A 22,997-nucleotide genomic window follows, 5' to 3' on the forward strand; every position below is an offset into this window, starting at 1 on the left:
ATCATGTTGTTAGTATCATTTTCAATTGTGCTGTCAGCATCATTATGAATCTTGCTGTTGGCATCATTCTGAATCTTGCTGTTCGCTTCATTCTGAAATTTGCTGTTAGTATCATTCTGAATCATGTTGTTAGCATCATTCTAAATCATGTTTTGAGCATCATTCTGAATCATGCTGTTAGCATCATTCTGAATCATGTTGTGAGCATCATTCTGAATTGTGTTGTTAGTATCATTCTGAATCGTACTGTTAGCATCATTCTGAATCGTGCTGTTAGCATCATTCTGAATCATGTTTTGAGCATCATTCTGAATCGTGCTGTTAGCATCATTCTGAATCGTGCTGTTAACATCTTTCTGAATCGTGCTGTTAGCATCATTGTGAATCGTGGTGTGAACATCATTCTGAATCTTGTTGTTTGCAACATTCTGAATCGTGCTGTTAATATCATTCTGAATCATGTTGTGAGCATCATTCTGAATCGGGCGGTTCGCATCTTTCTGAATCATGCTGTTTCCAAACTTCTGAATTTTGTTGTTCGCATCATTGTGAAATTTGCTGTTCACATCATTCTGAATCATGTTGTTAGCATCATTCTGAAACGTGCTGTTAGCATCATTCTGAATCGTGCTGTGAACATCATTCTGAATCGTACTGTTAGCATCATGCTGAATCGTGCTGTTAGCATCATTCTGAATCGTGCGGTTAGCATCATTCTGAACTGTGCTGTTCGCATCATTCTGAATCTTCTTGTTAGTATCATTGTGAATTGTGCTGTCGGCATCATTATGAATCATGCTGTTAGCATCATTCTGAAACTTTCTGTTAGCATCATTCTGAATCTTGCTGTTAACATCATTCTGAATCGTGCTGTGAACATCATTCTGAATCGTGCTGTTAGTATCATTCTGAATCGTGCTGTTAGCATCATTCTGAAACGTGCTGTTAGCATCATTCTGAATCGTGCTGTTAGCATCATTCTGAAACGTGCTGTTAGCATCATTCTGAATCGTGCTGTTAGTATCATTCTGAATCGTGCTGTTAGCATCATTCTGAATCGTGCTGTTAGCATCATTCTGAATCATGTTTTTATCATCATTCTGAATCATGCAATTAGCATCATTCTTAATTGTGCTGTTAGCATCATTCGGAATCATGTTTTTAGAATCATTCTGAACATTGCTGGGAGCACTATTCTGAATCTAGTTGTTAACATCATTCTGATCGTGCTGTTAGTATCATTCTGAATGATGTTGTTTGCATCATTCTGAATGAGGTTGTTCGCATGATTCTGAATCGTGCTGTTGGCATCATTCTGAATCATGTAGTTAACATCATTTTGAATCATGTTGTTAGCATCATTCTCAATCGTGCTTTTATCATCATTCTGAATCGTGTTATTAGCATCATTTGAATCATGTTGTTAACCTCATTCTGAATCGTGCTGTTAGCAAAATTCTGAATCTTGTTGTTCGCATCATTCTGAATCATGCTGTTAACATCATTCTGAATCGTGTTATTAGCAAAATTCTGATTGTTTTTGTTCGCATCATTTTGAAACTTGCTGTTAGCATCATTCTGAATGATGTTGTGAGCATCATTCTGAAACGTGTTGTTAGCATCATTCTGAATCTTGCTGTAAACATCATTCTGAATTGTGCTGTTAATATCATTCTGAATCATGCTGTTAGCATCATTCTGAATCGTGCTGTTTGCATCATTCTGTACCGTGCTGTTTGCATCATTCTCTATCTTGCTGTTCCCATCATTCTGAATCATGCTGTTCATATCATTCTGAATCGTGCTGTTAACATCATTCTGAATCGTGCAGTTAGCATCATTCTGAATCGTGCTGTTAACATCATTCTGACTCATGTTGTGAGCATCATTCTGAAACATGTTGTCAGCATCATTCTGAATCGTGCTGTTAGCATCAATCTGAATCATGTTTGTATCATCATTCTGAATCATGCAATTAGCATCATTCTGATGTTGTGCTGTTATCATCATTCGGAATCATGTTGTTAGAATCATTCTGAATCGTGCTGTTAGTATCATTCTGAATCGTTGTGTTAGCATCATTCTGAATCGTGCTGTTTGCATCACTCTGAATCGTGCCGTTAACATCATTCTGAATCGTGTTGTTTGCATCATTCTGAACCGTGATGTTAGCATCTTTCTGAATCGTGTTATTAGCATCATTCTGAATCATGTTGTTAACCTCATTCTGAATCGTGCTGTTAGCATCATTCTGAATCGTGCTCTTTGCATCATTCTGAATCGTGCTGTTAGCATCATTCTGAATCGTGATGTTAGCATCATTCTGAATCATGTTGTGAGCATCATTCTGAATCGTGTTGTTAGTATCATTCTGAATCGTTGGGTTAGCATCATTCTGAATCGTGCTGTTTGCATCATTCTGAATCGTGCGGTTAGTATCATTCTGAACCGTGCTGTTCGCATCATTCTGAATCTTCTTGTTAGTATCATTCTGAATTGTGCTGTCGGTATCATTATGAATCATGCTGTTAGCATCATTCTGAACCTTTCTGTTAGCATCATTCTGAATCTTGCTGTTAACATCATTCTGGATCGTGCTGTAAACATCATTCTGAAGCGTGCTGTTAATATCATTCTGAATCATGCTGTTAGCATCATTCTGAACCTTGCTGTTTGCATCATTCTCTATCTTGCTGTTCCCATCATTCTGAATCATGCTGTTCATATCATTCGGAATCGTGCTGTTAACATCATTCTGAATCGTGCAGTTAGCATCATTCTGAATCGTGCTGTTAACATCATTCTGAATCATGTTGTGAGCATCATTCTGAAACATGTTGTCAGCATCATTCTGAATCTTGCTGTTAGCATCATTCTGAAACGTGCTGTTAGCATCATTCAGAATCATGTTATTAGTATCATTTTCAATTGTGCTGTCAGCATCATTATGAATCTTGCTGTTGGCATCATTCTGAATCGTGCTGTTGGCATCATTCTGAATCATGTTGTTAACATCATTCAGAATCGTGCTGTTAGCATCTTTCTGAATCATGTTGTTAGCACCATTCTGAATCTTGTTGTGAGCATCATTCTGAATCATGTTGTTAGCATCATTCTGAATCGTACTGTTTGCATCATTCTGAATCATGCTGTTAGCATCATTCTAAATCATGTTTTGAGCATCATTCTGAATCATGCTGTTAGCATCATTCTGAATCATGCTGTTAACATCATTCTGAATCATGCTATTAACATCATTCTGAATCGTGCCATTAACATCATTCTGAATCATGTCGTGAGCATCATTCTGAATTGTGTTGTTAGTATCATTCTGAATCGTACTGTTAGCATCATTCTGAATCGTGCTGTTAGCATCTTTCTGAATCGTGCTGTTAGCATCATTCTGAATCGTGCTGTTAGCATCATTCTGAATCGTGCCGTGAACATCATTCTGAATCTTGTTGTTTGCATCATTCTGAATCGTGCTGTTAATATCATTCTGAATCATGTTGTGAGCATCATTCTGAATCGGGCTGTTCGCATCTTTCTGAATCATGCTGTTTGCAAACTTCTGAATATTGTTGTTCGCATCATTGTGAAATTTGCTGTTCACATCGTTCTGAATCACGTTGTTAGCATCATTCTGAAACGTGCTGTTAGCATCATTCTGAATTGTGCTGTTAGTATCGTTCTGAATCGTGCTGTTAGCATCATTCTGAATCGTGCTGTTTGCATCATTCTGAATCGTGCGGTTAGCATCATTCTGAACTGTGCTGGTCGCATCATTCTGAATCTTCTTGTTAGTATCGTTCTGAATCGTGCTGTTAGCATCATTCTGAATCGTGCTGTTAGTATCATTCTGAATCGTGCTGTTAGCATCATTCTGAATCGTGCTGTTAGCATCAATCTGAATCATGTTTTTATCATCATTCTGAATCATGCAATTAGCATCATTCTTAATTGTGCTGTTAGCATCATTCGGAATCATGTTTTTAGAATCATTCTGAACATTGCTGGGAGCACTATTCTGAATCTAGTTGTTAACATCATTCTGATCGTGCTGTTAGTATCATTCTGAATGATGTTGTTTGCATCATTCTGAATGAGGTTGTTCGAATGATTCTGAATCGTGCTGTTGGCATCATTCTGAATCATGTAGTTAACATCATTTTGAATCATGTTGTTAGCATCATTCTGAATCGTGCTTTTATCATCATTCTGAATCGTGTTCTTAGCATCATTTGAATCATGTTGTTAACCTCATTCTGAATCGTGCTGTTAGCAAAATTCTGAATCTTGTTGTTCGCATCATTCTGAATCATGTAAGCATCATTCTGAATCATGCTTTTCATATCGTTCAGAATGATGCTGTTAGCATCATTCTGAATCGTGCTGTTAACATCATTCTGAATCGTGCTGTTAACATCATTCTGAATCATGTTATTAGTATCATTTTCAATTGTACTGTCAGCATCATTATGAATCTTGCTGTTGGCATCATTCTGAATCTTGCTGTTCGCTTCATTCTGAAATTTGCTGTTAGCATCATTCTGAATCATGTTGTTAGCATCAATCTGAATCATGTTTTTATCATCATTCTGAATAATGCAATTAGCATCATTCTGATGTTGTGCTGTTATCATCATTCGGAATCATGTTGTTAGAATCATTCTGAATCGTGCTGTTAGCATCATTCTGAACATTGCTGGGAGCACTATTCTGAATCTAGTTGTTACCATCATTTAGATTAGATTAGACTTACAGTGTGGAAACAGGCCCTTCGGCCCAACAAGTCCACACCGACCCGCAGAAGCGCAACCCACCCATACCCCTACATTTACCCCTTACCTAACAACTACAGGCAATTTAGCATGGCCAATTCACCTGACCCGCACATCTTTGGACTGTGGGAGGAAACCGGAGCACCCGGAGGAAACCCACGCAGCCACGGGGAGAACGTGCAAACTCCACACAGACAGTCGCCTGAGCCGGGAACTGAACCCGTGTCTCAAGCACTGTGAGGCAGCAGTGCTAACCACTGTGCCACCGTGCCGCCCACTGATGTTGTTCGCATGATTCTGAATCGTGCTGTTGGCATCATTCTGTATCATGTTGTTAACATCATTCAGAATCGTGCTGTTAGCATCTTTCTGAATCATGTTGTTAGCATCATTCTGAATCTTGTTGTGAGCATCATTCTGAAACATGTTGTTAGCATCATTCTGAATCTTGCTGTTAACATCATTCTGAATCGTGCTGTTAATATCATTCTGAATCATGTTGTTAGCATCATTCTGAACATTGCTGGGAGCACTATTCTGAATCTAGTTGTTAACATCATTCTGATCGGGCTGTTAGTATCATTCTGAATGATGTTGTTTGCATCATTCTGAATGATGCTGTTCGCATGATTCTGAATCGTGCTGTTGGCATCATTCTGAATCATGTTGTTAACATCATTCAGAATCGTGCAGTTAGCATCTTTCTGAATCATGTTGTTAGCATCATTTTGAATCATGTTGTTAGCATCATTCTGAATAATGCTGTTGGCATCATTCTGAATCGTGCCATTAACATCATTCTGAATCATGTTGTGAGCATCATTCTGAATCGTGTTGTTAGTATCATTCTGAATCGTTGTGTTAGCATCATTCTGAATCGTGCTGTTAGCATCATTCTGAATCGTGCGGTTAGCATCATTCTGAACCGTGCTGTTCGCATCATTCTGAATCTTCTTGTTAGTATCATTCTGAATTGTGCTGTCGGTATCATTATGAATCATGCTGTTAGCATCATTCTGAACCTTTCTGTTAGCATCATTCTGAATCTTGCTGTTAACATCATCCTGAATCGTGCTGTGAACATCATTCTGAATCGTGCTTTTAGTATAATTCTGAATCATGCTGTTAGCATCATTCTGAAACGTGCTGTTAGCATCAATCTGAATCATGTTTTTATCATCATTCTGAATCATGCAATTAGCATCATTCTTAATTGTGCTGTTAGCATCATTCGGAATCATGTTGTTAGAATCATTCTGAACATTGCTGGGAGCACTGTTCTGAATCTAGTTGTTAACATCATTCTGATCGTGCTGTTAGTATCATTCTGAATGATGTTGTTTGCATCATTCTGAATGAGGTTGTTCGCATGATTCTGAATCGTGCTGTTGGCATCATTCTGAATCATGTTGTTAACATCATTTTGAATCATGTTGTTAGCAACATTCTCAATCGTGCTTTTATCATCATTCTGAATCGTGTTCTTAGCATCATTTGAATCATGTTGATAACCTCATTCTGAATCGTGCTGTTAGCAAAATTCTGAATCTTGTTGTTCGCATCATTCTGAATCATGCTGTTAGCATCATTCTGAATCGTGCTGTTAACATCATTCTGAATCGTGTTATTAGCAAAATTCTGAGTCTTTTTGTTTGCATCATTTTGTAACTTGCTGTTAGCATCATTCTGAATCATGTTGTGAGCATCATTCTGAAACGTGTTGTTAGCATCATTCTGAATCTTGCTGTAAACATCATTCTGAATCGTGCTGTTAATATCATTCTGAATCATGCTGTTAGCATCATTCTGAATCGTGCTGTTTGCATCATTCTGAACCTTGCTGTTTGCATCATTCTCTATCTTGCTGTTCCCATCATTCTGAATCATGTTGTTCATATCATTCTGAATTGTGCTGTTAGCATCATTCTGAATCGTGCTGTTAGCATCATTCTGAATCGTGCTGTTAGCATCTGTCTGAACCATGTTTTTATCATCATTCTGAATCATGCAATTTGCATCATTCTCATATTGTGCTGTTATCATCATTCGGAATCATGTTGTTAGAATCATTCTGAATCGTGTTGTTAGCAGCATTCTGAACATTGCTGGGAGCACTATTCTGAATCTAGTTGTTACCATCATTCTGACCGGGCTGTTAGTATCATTCTGAATGATGTTGTTTGCATCATTCTGAATGATGTTATTCGCATGATTCTGAATCGTGCTGTTGGCATCATTCTGAATCATGTTGTTAACATCATTCAGAATCGTGCTGTTAGCATCATTCTGAATCTTGCTGTTAACATCATTCTGAATCGTGCTGTTAATATCATTCTGAATCATGTTGTTAGCATCATTCTGAACATTGCTGGGAGCAATATACTGAATCTAGTTGTTAACATCATTCTGACCGGGCTGTTAGTATCTTTCTGAATGATGTTGTTTGCATCATTCTGAATGATGCTGTTCGCATGATTCTGAATCGTGCTGTTGGCATCATTCTGAATCGTGCTGTTAGCATCTGTCTGAACCATGTTTTTATCATCATTCTGAATCATGCAATTTGCATCATTCTCATATTGTGCTGTTATCATCATTCGGAATCATGTTGTTAGAATCATTCTGAATCGTGTTGTTAGCAGCATTCTGAACATTGCTGGGAGCACTATTCTGAATCTAGTTGTTACCATCATTCTGACCGGGCTGTTAGTATCATTCTGAATGATGTTGTTTGCATCATTCTGAATGATGTTATTCGCATGATTCTGAATCGTGCTGTTGGCATCATTCTGAATCATGTTGTTAACATCATTCAGAATCGTGCTGTTAGCATCATTCTGAATCTTGCTGTTAACATCATTCTGAATCGTGCTGTTAATATCATTCTGAATCATGTTGTTAGCATCATTCTGAACATTGCTGGGAGCAATATACTGAATCTAGTTGTTAACATCATTCTGACCGGGCTGTTAGTATCTTTCTGAATGATGTTGTTTGCATCATTCTGAATGATGCTGTTCGCATGATTCTGAATCGTGCTGTTGGCATCATTCTGAATCATGTTGTTAGCATCATTCAGAATCGTGCAGTTAGCATCTTTCTGAATCATGTTGTTAGCATCATTTTGAATCATGTTGTTAGCATCATTCTGAATTGTGCTGTTAGTATCATTCTGAATCGTTGTGTTAGCATCATTCTGAATCGTGCTGTTAGCATCATTCTGAATCATGCTGTTAGTATCATTCTGAATCGTTGTGTTAGCATCATTCTGAATCGTGCTGTTAGCATCATTCTGAATCATGCTGTTAGTATCATTCTGAATCGTTGTGTTAGCATCATTCTGAATCGTGCTGTTAGCATCATTCTGAATTATGTTTTGAGCATCATTCTGAATCGTGCTGTTAGCATCATTCTGAATCATGCTGTTTTCATCATTCTGAATCGTGCCATTAACATCATTCTGAATCATGTTGTGTGCATCATTCTGAATTGTGTTGTTGGCATCATTCTGAATCGTGCTGTTAGCATCATTCTGAATCGTGCTGTTAGCATCTTTCTGAATCGTGCTGTTAGCATCATTCTGAATCATGTTTTGAGCGTCATTCTGAATCATGCTGTTAGCATCATTCTGAATCGTGCTGTTAATATCATCCTGAATCAAGCTGTTAGCATCATTCTGAATCGTGCTGTTTGCATCATTCTGAATCGTGCTGTTACCATCATTCTGAATCGTGTTATTAGCAAAATTCTGAGTCTTTTTGTTCGCATCGTTCTGAAACTTGCTGTTAGTATCATTCTGAATCATGTTGTGAGCATCATTCTGAAACATGTTGTTAGCATCATTCTGAATCTTGCTGTTAACCTCATTCTGAATCGTGCTGTTAGTATCATTCTGAATCATGCTGTTTGCATCATTCTGAACCCTGCTGTTTGCATCATTCTCAATCTTGCTGTTCCCATCATTCTGAATCATGCTGTTAGCATCATTCTGAATTGCGCTGTTAGCATCATTCTGAATGATGTTGTTTGCATCATTCTGAATTGTGCTGTCTGTGTCATTCTGAGTCATGTTCTTGGCATCATTCTGAATCATGCTCTCAGCATCATTCTGAATTGTGCTATTAGCATCATTCTGAATCGTGTTATTAGCATCATTCTGAATCATGTTGCTAACATCATTCTGAATCGTGCTGTCAGCATCAATTTGCCAATAACAAATTTCAGAATAACACACAACAGCACAATTCTGTATGATGCTCGCAACATGATACAGAATGATGCTAACAACACGATTCAGAATGATGCTAACGGCAAGATTCAAGACAATGTTAACAGCACGATTCAGAAAGCTTCAAACAGCACGATTCAGAATGATGTTAACAACATGATTCAAAATGATGCTCACAGCACGATTTTGAATGATGCGAACAGCACGATTCAGAATGATGCCAATAACAAATTTCAGAATAACACTCACAACAGCACAATTCAGAATGATGCTCGCAACATAATTCAGAATGATGCTAACAGCACATTTCAGAATGATGCCAACAGCACGATTCAGAATGATGTTAACAGCAGGATTCAGAATGATGCTGACAACACGATTCAGAATGATGCTAATAGCACGATTAGGAATGATGCTAACAGCACGAACCTGAATGATGTTAATAGCACGATTCAGAATGATGCTCGCAGCATGATTCAGAATGATGCTAAAAACATGATTCAAAATGATACTAACAACATCATTCAGAATGATACTAACAGCATGATTCAGAATGTTGTTAACAACTAGATTCAGAATAGTTCTCCCAGCAATGTTCAGAATGATGCTAACAGCATGATTCTGAATGGTTCTAACAGCAGGATTCAGAATGATGCTAATAGCACGATTCAGAATGATGCTGAGAGCATGATTCAGAATGATGCCAAGAACATGACTCAGAATGACACAGACAGCATGATTCAGAATGATGCCAACAACATCATTCAGAATGATGCTAACAGCACAATTCAGAATGATGCTAACAGCATGATTCAGAATGATGTCAACAGCACGATTCAGAATGATGCTAACAGCAGGATTCAGAATGATGCTGACAACACGATTCAGAATGATGCTAATAGCACGATTCAGAATGATGCTCACAGCACGATTCAGAATGATGTTAACAGAACGATTCAGAATGATGCTAACAACATAATTCTGAAAGATGCCAACAGCACGATTCAGAATGATGCTAACAGTACGATTCAGAATGATACTAACAACATGATTCAGAATGATGCTCACAACATGATTCAGAATGATGCTAACAGCACGATTAGAATGAGGCTAACAACATGAGTCAGAATGATGTTAACGGCACGATTCAAAATGATACTAACAGAATGATTCAGAATGTTGCTAACAGCACGATTCAGAATGATACTAACAACACGATTCAGAATGATGCTAACATCACGATTCAGAATGATGCTAACAGCACGATTCAGAATGATGCTAACAGCACGATTCAGAATGAGGTTAACAACATGATTCAGAATGATGCTAACAACCTGATTCAGAAAGATGCTGACATCACGGTTCGGAATGATGCAAACTGTACGATTCAGAATCATGCGAACAACATCATTCAGAAAGATGCTAACAGCATGATTCAGAATGATGCTAACACCATGATTCAGAATGATGCTAACAGCCCGAATCAGAGTGAGGCTAACAACATCATTCAGAATGATACTAACAGCACGATCAGAATGATGTTAACAACTTGATTCAGAATAGTGCTCCCAGCGATGTTCAGAATGATGCTAACAACAATATTCAGAATGATGCTCACAACATGATTCAGAATGATGCTAACAGCACAATAAGAATGATGCTAACAACACGATAAGAATGATGTTAACGGCACGATTCAGAATGATACTAACAGCACAATTCAGAATGATGCTAACAACATGATTCAGAATGATGCGAACAACAAGATTCAGAATGATGTTAACAACAAGATTCAGAAAGATGTTAACAACACGATTCAGAATGATGCAAACAGCAAGATTCAGAATGATGCCAACAGCAAGATTCAGAATGATGCTAACAGAAAGGTTCACAAAGATGCTAACAGCATGATTCATAATGATGCTGACAGCACAATTCAGAATGATACTATCAACATGATTCTGAATGACGCTAACAGCACGATTCAGAATGGTGCTAATAGCACGATTCAGAATGATGTTAACAGCACGATTCACAATGATATGAACAGCATGATTCAGAATGATGGTAACAGCAAGATTGAGAATGATGCCAACAGCAAGGTTCAGAATGATGCAAACAGCATGATTCAGAGTGATACTGACAGCATGATTCAGAATGATACTAACAGCACGATTCAGAATGATGTTAACAGCAAGATTAAGAATGATGCTAACAACATGTTTCAGAATGATGCTCACAACATGATTCAGAATGATACTAACAACAAGTTTCAGAATGATGCGAACAAAAAGACTCAGAAGTTTGCAAATAACACGATTCAGAATGATGGTAACAGCACGATTCAGAATGATGCTAACGGCAAGGTTCAGAATGATGCTAACAGCACGATTCAGAATGATGTTAACAACATGATTCAGAATGATGTTAACACCATCATTCTGAACGATATGAAAAGCATGATTCAGAATGATGCTTACAACATGATTCAGAATGGTGCTAACAACTTGATTGAGAAAGATGCTAACAGCACGATTCTGAATGATGCTAACAACACGATTCAGAATGATGCTAACAGCACGATTCAGAATGATGCTAACAGCACGATTCTGAATGACGTTAACAACATGATTCAGAATGATGCCAACAGCACGATTCAGAATGATGCTAATAACACGATTGAGAATGATGATAAAAGCACGATTCAGAATGATGCTAACAACATGATTCAGAAAGATGCTAACATCATGGTTCAGAATGATGCTAACAGTACGATTCAGAGTGAGGCTAACAACATCATTCAGAATGATACTAACTGCACGATCAGAATGATGTTAACAACTATATTCAGAATAGTGCTCCCAACGATGTTCAGAATGATGCTAACAACATGATTCGAATGATGCAAACAGCACGAATCAGAATGATGCGAACTGCACGATTCGGAATGATGCTCAAAACATGATTCAGAATGATGCTAACAGCACGATTCAGAATGATGCTCACAACATGATTCAGAATGATGCTAACAGCACGATTCAGAATGATGCTCACAACATGATTCAGAATGATGCTAACAGCATGTTTAGAATGAGGCTAACAACATGAGTCAGAATGATGTTAACAACACGATTCAGAATGATGTTAACAACACGATTCCGAATGATGCTAACAGCACGATTCAGAATGATGCGCACAACATGATTCAGAATGACGCTCACAGCACGATTCAGAATAATGCTAACAGCACGATTCAGAATGATTCTAACATCACGATTCAGAATGATGCTAACAGCACGATGCAGAATGATGCAAACAGCACGATTCAGAATGATACTAACATCACGATTCAGAATGATGCTAACAGCACGATGCAGAATGATGCAAACAGCACGATTCAGAATGATGCAAACAGCACGATTCAGAATGAGGTTAGCAACATGATTCAGAATGATACTAACAAAACGATTCAGAATGATGCTATCAACATGATTCTGAATGACGCTAACAGCACGATTCAGAATGGTGCTAATAGCACGATTCAGAATGATGTTAACAGCACGATTCACAATGATATGAACAGCATGATTCAGAATGATGGTAACAGCAAGATTGAGAATGATGCCAACAGCAAGGTTCAGAATGATGCAAACAGCATGATTCAGAGTGATACTGACAGCATGATTCAGAATGATACTAACAGCAAGATTCAGAATGATGCTAACAACATGTTTCAGAATGATGCTCACAACATGATTCAGAATGATACTAACAACAAGTTTCAGAATGATGCGAACAAAAAGACTCAGAATTTTGCTAATAACACGATTCAGAATGATGGTAACAGCACGATTCAGAATGATGCTAATGGCATGATTCAGAATGATGCTTACAACATGATTCAGAATGATGCGAACAACAAGATTCAGAATTTTGCTAAAAGCACGATTCAGAATGAGGTTAGCAACATGATTCAGAATGATGATAAAAGCACGATTTAGAATGATGCTAACAACATGATTCAAAATGATGTTAACAACATGATTCAGAAAGATGCTAACAGCACGATTCTGAATGACGTTAACAACATGATTCAGAATGATGCCAACAGCACGATTCAGAATGATGCTAACAACACGATTCAGAATGATGCTAACAGCATGATTCAGAATGAGGTTAACACCATGATTCAGAAAGATGCTAACATCATGGTTCAGAATGATGCTAACAGTACGATTCAGAGTGAGGCTAACAACATCATTCAGAATGATACTAACTGCACGATCAGAATGATGTTAACAACTATATTCAGAATAGTGCTCCCAACGATGTTCAGAATGATGCTAACAACATGATTCGAATGATGCAAACAGCACGAATCAGAATGATGCTAACTGCACGATTCGGAATGATGCTAACAGCACGCTTCAGAATGATGCTCACAACATGATTCAGAATGATGCTAACAGCATGTTTAGAATGAGGCTAACAACATGATTCAGAATGATGTTAACAGCACGATTCAGAATGATACTAACAACACGATTCAGAATGATGCTCACAACATGATTCAAAATGATACTAACAGCATGATTCAGAATGATGCTAACAGCACGATTCAGAATGATACTAACAACACGATTCAGAATGATGCTCACAACATGATTCAGAATGATGCTAACAGCACGATTCAGAATGATGCTAATAACACGATTCAGAATGATGATAAAGGTACGATTCAGAATGATGCTAACAACATGATTCAAAATGATGCTAACAACATGATTCAGAAAGATGCTAACATCACGGTTCAGAATGATGCTAACAGCACGATTCAGAATGAGGTTAACAACATGATTCAGAATGATGCTAATAACACGATTCAGAATGATGATAAAAGCACGATTCAGAATGATGCTAACAACATGATTCAAAATGATGCTAATAACATGATTCAGAAAGATGCTAACATCACGGTTCAGAATGATGCTAACAGTACGATTCAGAGTGAGGCTAGCAACATCATTCAGAATGATACTAACAGCACGATCAGAATGATGCTAAACACACGATTCAGAATGATGATAAAAGCACGATTCAGAATGATGCTAACAACATGATTCAAAATGATACTAACAGCATGAGTCAGAATGATGCTAACAGCACGATTCAGAATGATACTAACAACACGATTCAGAATGATGCTCACAACATGATTCAGAATGATGCTAACATCACGATTCCGAATGATGCTAACAGCACGATTCAGAAAGATGCTAACAGCAGGATTCAGAATGATGCTAACAGCACGATTCAGAATGATGCTAATAACATGATTCAGCATGATGATAAAAGCTCGATTCAGAATGATGCTAACAAAATGATTCAGAAAGATGCTAACAGCACGATTCAGAATGATGCTAACACCATCATTCAGAATGATGCTAACAGCATGATCAGAATGATGTTAACAACTAGATTCCGAATAGTGCTCCCAGCGATGTTGAGAATGATGCTCACAACATGATTCAGAATGATGCTAACAGCACGATAAGAATGATGCTAACAACACGATTCAGAATGATGTTAACGGCACGATTCAGAATGATGCTAACAGCACGATTCAGAATGATGCTAACAGCACGATTCAGAATGATGCTAACAGCACGATTCAGAATGATGCTAACAACATGATTGAGAAAGATGCTAACAGCACGATTCTGAATGACGTTAACAACATGATTCAGAGTGATACTAACAGCACGATTCAGAATGATGCTAACACCATCATTCAGAATGATGCTAACAGCACGATCAGAATGATGTTAACAACTAGATTCCGAATAGTGCTCCCAGCGATGTTCAGAATGATGCTAACAAAATGATTCAGAATGATGCTAACAGCACGATGCAGAATGATGCAAACAGCACGATTCAGAATGATACTAACATCATGATTCAGAATGATGCTAACAGCACGATGCAGAATGATGCAAACAGCACGATTCAGAATGATGCAAACAGCACGATTCAGAATGAGGTTAGCAACATGATTCAGAATGATACTAACAGCATGATTCAGAATAATGCTATCAACATGATTCTGAATGACGCTAACAGCACGATTCAGAATGGTGCTAATAGCACGATTCAGAATGATGTTAACAGCACGATTCACAATGATATGAACAGCATGATTCAGAATGATGGTAACAGCAAGATTGAGAATGATGCCAACAGCAAGGTTCAGAATGATGCAAACAGCATGATTCAGAGTGATACTGACAGCATGATTCAGAATGATACTAACAGCACGATTCAGAATGATGTTAACAGCAAGATTCAGAATGATGCTAACAACATGTTTCAGAATGATGCTCACAACATGATTCAGAATGATACTAACAACAAGTTTCAGAATGATGCGAACAAAAAGACTCAGAATTTTGCTAATAACACGATTCAGAATGATGGTAACAGCACGATTCAGAATGATGCTAACGGCAAGGTTCAGAATGATGCTAACAGCACGATTCAGAATGATGTTAACAGCATCATTCTGAACGATATGAAAAGCATGATTCAGAATGATGCTTACAACATGATTCAGAATGATGCGAACAACAAGATTCAGAACTTTGCTAACAGCACGATTCAGAATGAGGTTAGCAACATGATTCAGAATGATGATAAAAGCACGATTTAGAATGATGCTAACAACATGATTCAAAATGATGTTAACAACATGATTCAGAAAGATGCTAACAGCACGATTCTGAATGACGTTAACAACATGATTCAGAATGATGCCAACAGCACGATTCAGAATGATGCTAACAACACGATTCAGAATGATGCTAACAGCACGATTCAGAATGAGGTTAACACCATGATTCAGAAAGATGCTAACATCATGGTTCAGAATGATGCTAACAGTACGATTCAGAGTGAGGCTAACAACATCATTCAGAATGATACTAACTGCACGATCAGAATGATGTTAACAACTATATTCAGAATAGTGCTCCCAACGATGTTCAGAATGATGCAAACAACACGAATCAGAATGATGCTAACTGCACAATTCGGAATGATGCTAACAGCACGATTCAGAATGATGCTCAAAACATGATTCAGAATGATGCTAACAGCACGATTCAGAATGATGCTCACAACATGATTCAGAATGATGCTAACAGCATGTTTAGAATGAGGCTAACAACATGATTCAGAATGATGTTAACAGCACGATTCAGAATGAGGTTAGCAACATGATTCAGAATGATGATAAAAGCACGATTCAGAATGATACTAACAACACGATTCAGAATAATGCTCACAACATGATTCAGAATGATGCTAACAGCACGATTCAGAATGATGCTAACAACACGATTCAGAATGATGATAAAAGTACGATTCAGAATGATGCTAACAACATGATTCAAAATGATGCTAACAACATGATTCAGAAAGATGCTAACATCACGGTTCAGAATGATGCTAACAGCACGATTCAGAATGAGGTTAACAACATGATTCAGAATGATGCTAATAACACGATTGAGAATGATGATAAAAGCACGATTCAGAATGATGCTAACAACATGATTCAAAATGATGCTAATAACATGATTCAGAAAGATGCTAACATCACGGTTCAGAATGATGCTAACAGTACGATTCAGAGTGAGGCTAGCAACATCATTCAGAATGATACTAACAGCATGAGTCAGAATGATGCTAAATACACGATTCAGAATGATGATAAAAGCACGATTCAGAATGATGCTAACAACATGATTCAAAATGATACTAACAGCATGATTCAGAATGATGCTAACAGCACGATTCAGAATGATACTAACAACACGATTCAGAATGATGCTCACAACATGATTCAGAATGATGCGAACATCACGATTCAGAATGATGCTAACAGCACGATTCAGAATGATGCAAAGAGCACGATTCAGAATGATGCAAAGAGCATGATTCAGAATGATGCTAACAACATGATTCAAAATGATGCTAACAACATGATTCAGAATGATGCTAATAACACGATTGAGAATGATGATAAAAGCACGATTCAGAATGATGCTAACAACATGATTCAAAATGATGCTAATAACATGATTCAGAAAGATGCTAACATCACGGTTCAGAATGATGCGAACAGTACGATTCAGAGTGAGGCTAACAACATCATTCAGAATGATACTAACAGCACGATCAGAATGATGTTAACAACTAGATTCAGAATAGTGCTCCCAACGATGTTCAGAATGATGCTCAAAACATGATTCAGAATGATGCAAACAGCACGAATCAGAATGATGCTAACAGCACGATTCAGAATGATGCTAACAGCACAATTCAGAATGATGCTCACAACATGATTCAGAATGATGCTAACAGCACGATTAGAATGAGGCTAACAACATGAGTCAGAATGATGTTAACGGCACGATTCAGAATGATGCTCAAAACATGGTGCAGAATGATGCTAACAGCACGATTCAGAATGATGTTAACAGCACGATTCACAATGATATGAACAGCATGATTCAGAATGATGGTAACAGCAAGATTGAGAATGATGCCAACAGCAAGGTTCAGAATGATGCAAACAGCATGATTCAGAGTGATACTGACAGCACGATTCAGAATGATGCTAACAGCACGATTCAGAAAGATGCTAACAGCAGGATTCAGAATGATGCTGACAACACGATTCAGAATGATGCTAACAACATGATTCAAAATGATGCTAACGACATGATTCAGAAAGATGCTAACATCACGGTTCAGAATGATGCTAACAGCACGATTCAGAATGATGCTAACAGCACAATGCAGAATGATGCAAACAGCACGATTCAGAATGATACTAACAACACGATTCAGAATGATGCTCACAACATGATTCAGAATGATGCTAACAGCACGATGCAGAATGATGTTAACAACACGATTCCGAATGATTCTAACAGCACGATTCAGAATGATGCTAATAACACGATTCAGAATGATGATAAAAGCACGATTCAGAATGATGCTAACAACATGATTCAAAATGATGCCAACAAAATGATTCAGAAAGATGCTAACATCACGGTTCAGAATGATGCACACAACATGATTCAGAATGACGCTCACAGCACGATTCAGAATAATGCTAACAGCACGATTCAGAATGATTCTAACATCACGATTCAGAATGATGCTAACAGCACGATGCAGAATGATGCAAACAGCACGATTCAGAATGATACTAACAGCACGATTCAGAATGATGCTCACAACATGATTCAAAATGATGCTAACATCACGATTCAGAATGATGCTAACAGCACGATGCAGAATGATGCAAACAGCACGATTCAGAATGAGGTTAGCAACATGATTCAGAATGATGCTAAATACACGATTCAGAATGATGCTAACAACATGATTCAAAATGATACTAACAGCATGATTCAGAATGATGCTAACAGCACGATTCAGAATGATACTAACAACACGATTCAGAATGATGCTCACAACATGATTCAGAATGATGCTAACATCACGATTCAGAATGATGCTAACAGCACGATTCAGAATGATGCAAAGAGCACGATTCAGAATGATGCAAAGAGCACGATTCAGAATGATGCTAACAACATGATTTAAAATGATACTAACAGCATGATTCAGAATGATGCTAACAGCACGATTCAGAATGATGCTAACAGCACGATTCTGAATGATGCTAACAACATGATTCAAAATGATGCTGACAACATGATTCAGAATGATGCTAAATACACGATTCAGAATGATGATAAAAGCACGATTCAGAATGATGTTAACAGCACGATTCACAATGATATGAACAGCATGATTCAGAATGATGGTAACAGCAAGATTGAGAATGATGCCAACAGCAAGGTTCAGAATGATGCAAACAGCATGATTCAGAGTGATACTGACAGCATGATTCAGAATGATGTTAACAGCAAGATTCAGAATTTTGCTAATAACACGATTCAGAATGATGGTAACAGCACGATTCAGAATGATGCTAACGGCAAGGTTCAGAATGATGCTAACAGCACGATTCAGAATGATGCGAACAACAAGATTCAGAATTTTGCTAACAGCACGATTCAGAATGAGGTTAACAACATGATTCAAATGATGCTAATAACACGATTCAGAATGATGATAAAAGCACGATTTAGAATGATGCTAACAACATGATTCAAAATGATGCTAACAACATGATTCAGAAAGATGCTAACAGCACGATTCTGAATGACGTTAACAACATGATTCAGAATGATGCCAACAGCACGATTCAGAATGATGCTAACAGCACGATTCAGAATGAGGTTAACAACATGATTCAGAATGATGCTCACAACATGATTCAGAATGATGCTAACAGCATGTTTAGAATGAGGCTAATAACATGATTCAAAATGATGCTAACAACATGATTCAGAAAGATGCTAACATCATGGTTCAGAATGATGCTCACAGTACGATTCAGAGTGAGGCTAACAACATCATTCAGAATGATACTAACAGCACGATCAGAATGATGTTAACAACTATATTCAGAATAGTGCTCCCAACGATGTTCAGAATGATGCTAACAACATGATTCGAATGATGCAAACAGCACGAATCAGAATGATGCTAACTGCACGATTCGGAATGATGCTAACAGCACGATTCAGAATGATGCTCAAAACATGATTCAAAATGATGCTAACAGCATGTTTAGAATGAGGCTAACAACATGAGTCAGAATGATGTTAACGGCACGATTCAGAATGATGCTCAAAACATGGTGCAGAATGATGCTAACAGCACGACTCAGAATGATGTTAACAACACGATTCCGAATGATTCTAACAGCACGATTCAGAATGATGCTAATAACACGATTCAGAATGATGATAAAAGCACGATTCAGAATGATGCTAACAACATGATTCAAAATGATGCCAACAAAATGATTCAGAAAGATGCTAACATCACGGTTCAGAATGATGCGCACAACATGATTCAGAATGACGCTCACAGCACGATTCAGAATAATGCTAACAGCACGATTCAGAATGATTCTAACATCACGATTCAGAATGATGCTAACAGCACGATGCAGAATGATGCAAACAGCACGATTCAGAATGATACTAACAGCACGATTCAGAATGATGCTCACAACATGATTCAGAGTGAGGCTAACAACATCATTCAGAATGATACTAACAGCACGATCAGAATGATGTTAACAACTATATTCAGAATAGTGCTCCCAACGATGTTCAGAATGATGCTAACAACATGATTCGAATGATGCAAACAGCACGAATCAGAATGATGCTAACTGCATGATTCGGAATGATGCTAACAGCACGATTCAGAATGATGCTCAAAACATGATTCAGAATGATGCTAACAGCATGTTTAGAATGAGGCTAAAAACATGAGTCAGAATGATGTTAACGGCACGATTCAGAATGATGCTCAAAACATGGTGCAGAATGATGCTAACAGCACGATTCAGAATGATGTTAACAACACGATTCCGAATGATTCTAACAGCACGATTCAGAATGATGCTAATAACACGATTCAGAATGATGCTAACAACATGATTCAAAATGATGCCAACAAAATGATTCAGAAAGATGCTAACATCACGGTTCAGAATGATGCGCACAACATGATTCAGAATGACGCTCACAGCACGATTCAGAATAATGCTAACAGCTCGATTCAGAATGATTCTAACATCACGATTCAGAATGATGCTAACAGCACGATGCAGAATGATGCAAACAGCACGATTCAGAATGAGGTTAACAACATGATTCAAATGATGCTAATAACACGATTCAGAATGATGATAAAAGCACGATTTAGAATGATGCTAACAACATGATTCAAAATGATGCTAACAACATGATTCAGAAAGATGCTAACAGCACGATTCTGAATGACGTTAACAACATGATTCAGAATGATGCCAACAGCACGATTCAGAATGACGCTAACAACACGATTCAGAATGATGCTAACAGCACGATTCAGAATGAGGTTAACAACATGTTTCAGAATGATGCTCACAACATGATTCAGAATGATGCTAACAGCATGTTTAGAATGATGCTAACAACATGATTCAGAAAGATGCTAACATCATGGTTCAGAATGATGCTCACAGTACGATTCAGAGTGAGGCTAACAACATCATTCAGAATGATACTAACAGCACGATCAGAATGATGTTAACAACTATATTCAGAATAGTGCTCCCAACGATGTTCAGAATGATGCTAACAACATGATTCGAATGATGCAAACAGCACGAATCAGAATGATGCTAACTGCACGATTCGGAATGATGCTAACAGCACGATTCAGAATGATGCTCAAAACATGATTCAAAATGATGCTAACAGCATGTTTAGAATGAGGCTAAAAACATGAGTCAGAATGATGTTAACGGCACGATTCAGAATGATGCTCAAAACATGGTGCAGAATGATGCTAACAGCACGATTCAGAATGATGTTAACAACACGATTCCGAATGATTCTAACAGCACGATTCAGAATGATGCTAATAACACGATTCAGAATGATGATAAAAGCACGATTCAGAATGATGCTAACAACATGATTCAAAATGATGCCAACAAAATGATTCAGAAAGATGCTAACATCACGGTTCAGAATGATGCGCACAACATGATTCAGAATGACACTCACAGCACGATTCAGAATAATGCTAACAGCACGATTCAGAATGATTCTAACATCACGATTCAGAATGATGCTAACAGCACGATGCAGAATGATGCAAACAGCACGATTCAGAATGATACTAACAGCACGATTCAGAATGATGCTCACAACATGATTCAGAGTGAGGCTAACAACATCATTCAGAATGATACTAACAGCACGATCAGAATGATGTTAACAACTATATTCAGAATAGTGCTCCCAACGATGTTCAGAATGATGCTAACAACATGATTCGAATGATGCAAACAGCACGAATCAGAATGATGCTAACTGCATGATTCGGAATGATGCTAACAGCACGATTCAGAATGATGCTCAAAACATGATTCAGAATGATGCTAACAGCATGTTTAGAATGAGGCTAAAAACATGAGTCAGAATGATGTTAACGGCACGATTCAGAATGATGCTCAAAACATGGTGCAGAATGATGCTAACAGCACGATTCAGAATGATGTTAACAACACGATTCCGAATGATTCTAACAGCACGATTCAGAATGATGCTAATAACACGATTCAGAATGATGCTAACAACATGATTCAAAATGATGCCAACAAAATGATTCAGAAAGATGCTAACATCACGGTTCAGAATGATGCGCACAACATGATTCAGAATGACGCTCACAGCACGATTCAGAATAATGCTAACAGCTCGATTCAGAATGATTCTAACATCACGATTCAGAATGATGCTAACAGCACGATGCAGAATGATGCAAACAGCACGATTCAGAATGATACTAACAGCACGATTCAGAATGATGCTCACAACATGATTCAAAATGATGCTAACATCACGATTCAGAATGATGCTAACAGCACGATGCAGAATGATGCAAACAGCACGATTCAGAATGAGGTTAGCAACATGATTCAGAATGATGCTAAATACACGATTCAGAATGATGCTAACAACATGATTCAAAATGATACTAACAGCATGATTCAGAATGATGCTAACAGCACGATTCAGAATGATACTAACAACACGATTCAGAATGATGCTCACAACATGATTCAGAATGATGCTAACAGCACGATTCAGAATGATGCAAAGAGCACGATTCAGAATGATGCAAAGAGCACGATTCAGAATGATGCTAACAACATGATTCAAAATGATGCTAACAACATGATTCAGAATGATGCTAATAACACGATTCAGAATGAT

General features: G+C 37.7%; 1 protein-coding gene across 1 annotated transcript in view; it reads right to left on the reverse strand.

The window, feature by feature from the left end:
- Positions 1-4,617: 4,617 nt before the first annotated feature.
- LOC132830258 (putative uncharacterized protein DDB_G0282133) overlaps positions 4,618-22,997 on the reverse strand; it is a 41,902-nt gene continuing 23,522 nt past the window's right edge. Inside the window, exon 13 of the mRNA XM_060847803.1 lies at positions 4,618-4,725. Within this exon, the coding sequence (XP_060703786.1) occupies positions 4,618-4,725 (108 nt within the window). The remainder of the gene's footprint in view (positions 4,726-22,997) is intronic.

Source organism: Hemiscyllium ocellatum, chromosome 31 (assembly GCF_020745735.1).
Source record: "Hemiscyllium ocellatum isolate sHemOce1 chromosome 31, sHemOce1.pat.X.cur, whole genome shotgun sequence".
In the NCBI taxonomy this organism is placed as follows: domain Eukaryota; kingdom Metazoa; phylum Chordata; class Chondrichthyes; order Orectolobiformes; family Hemiscylliidae; genus Hemiscyllium; species Hemiscyllium ocellatum.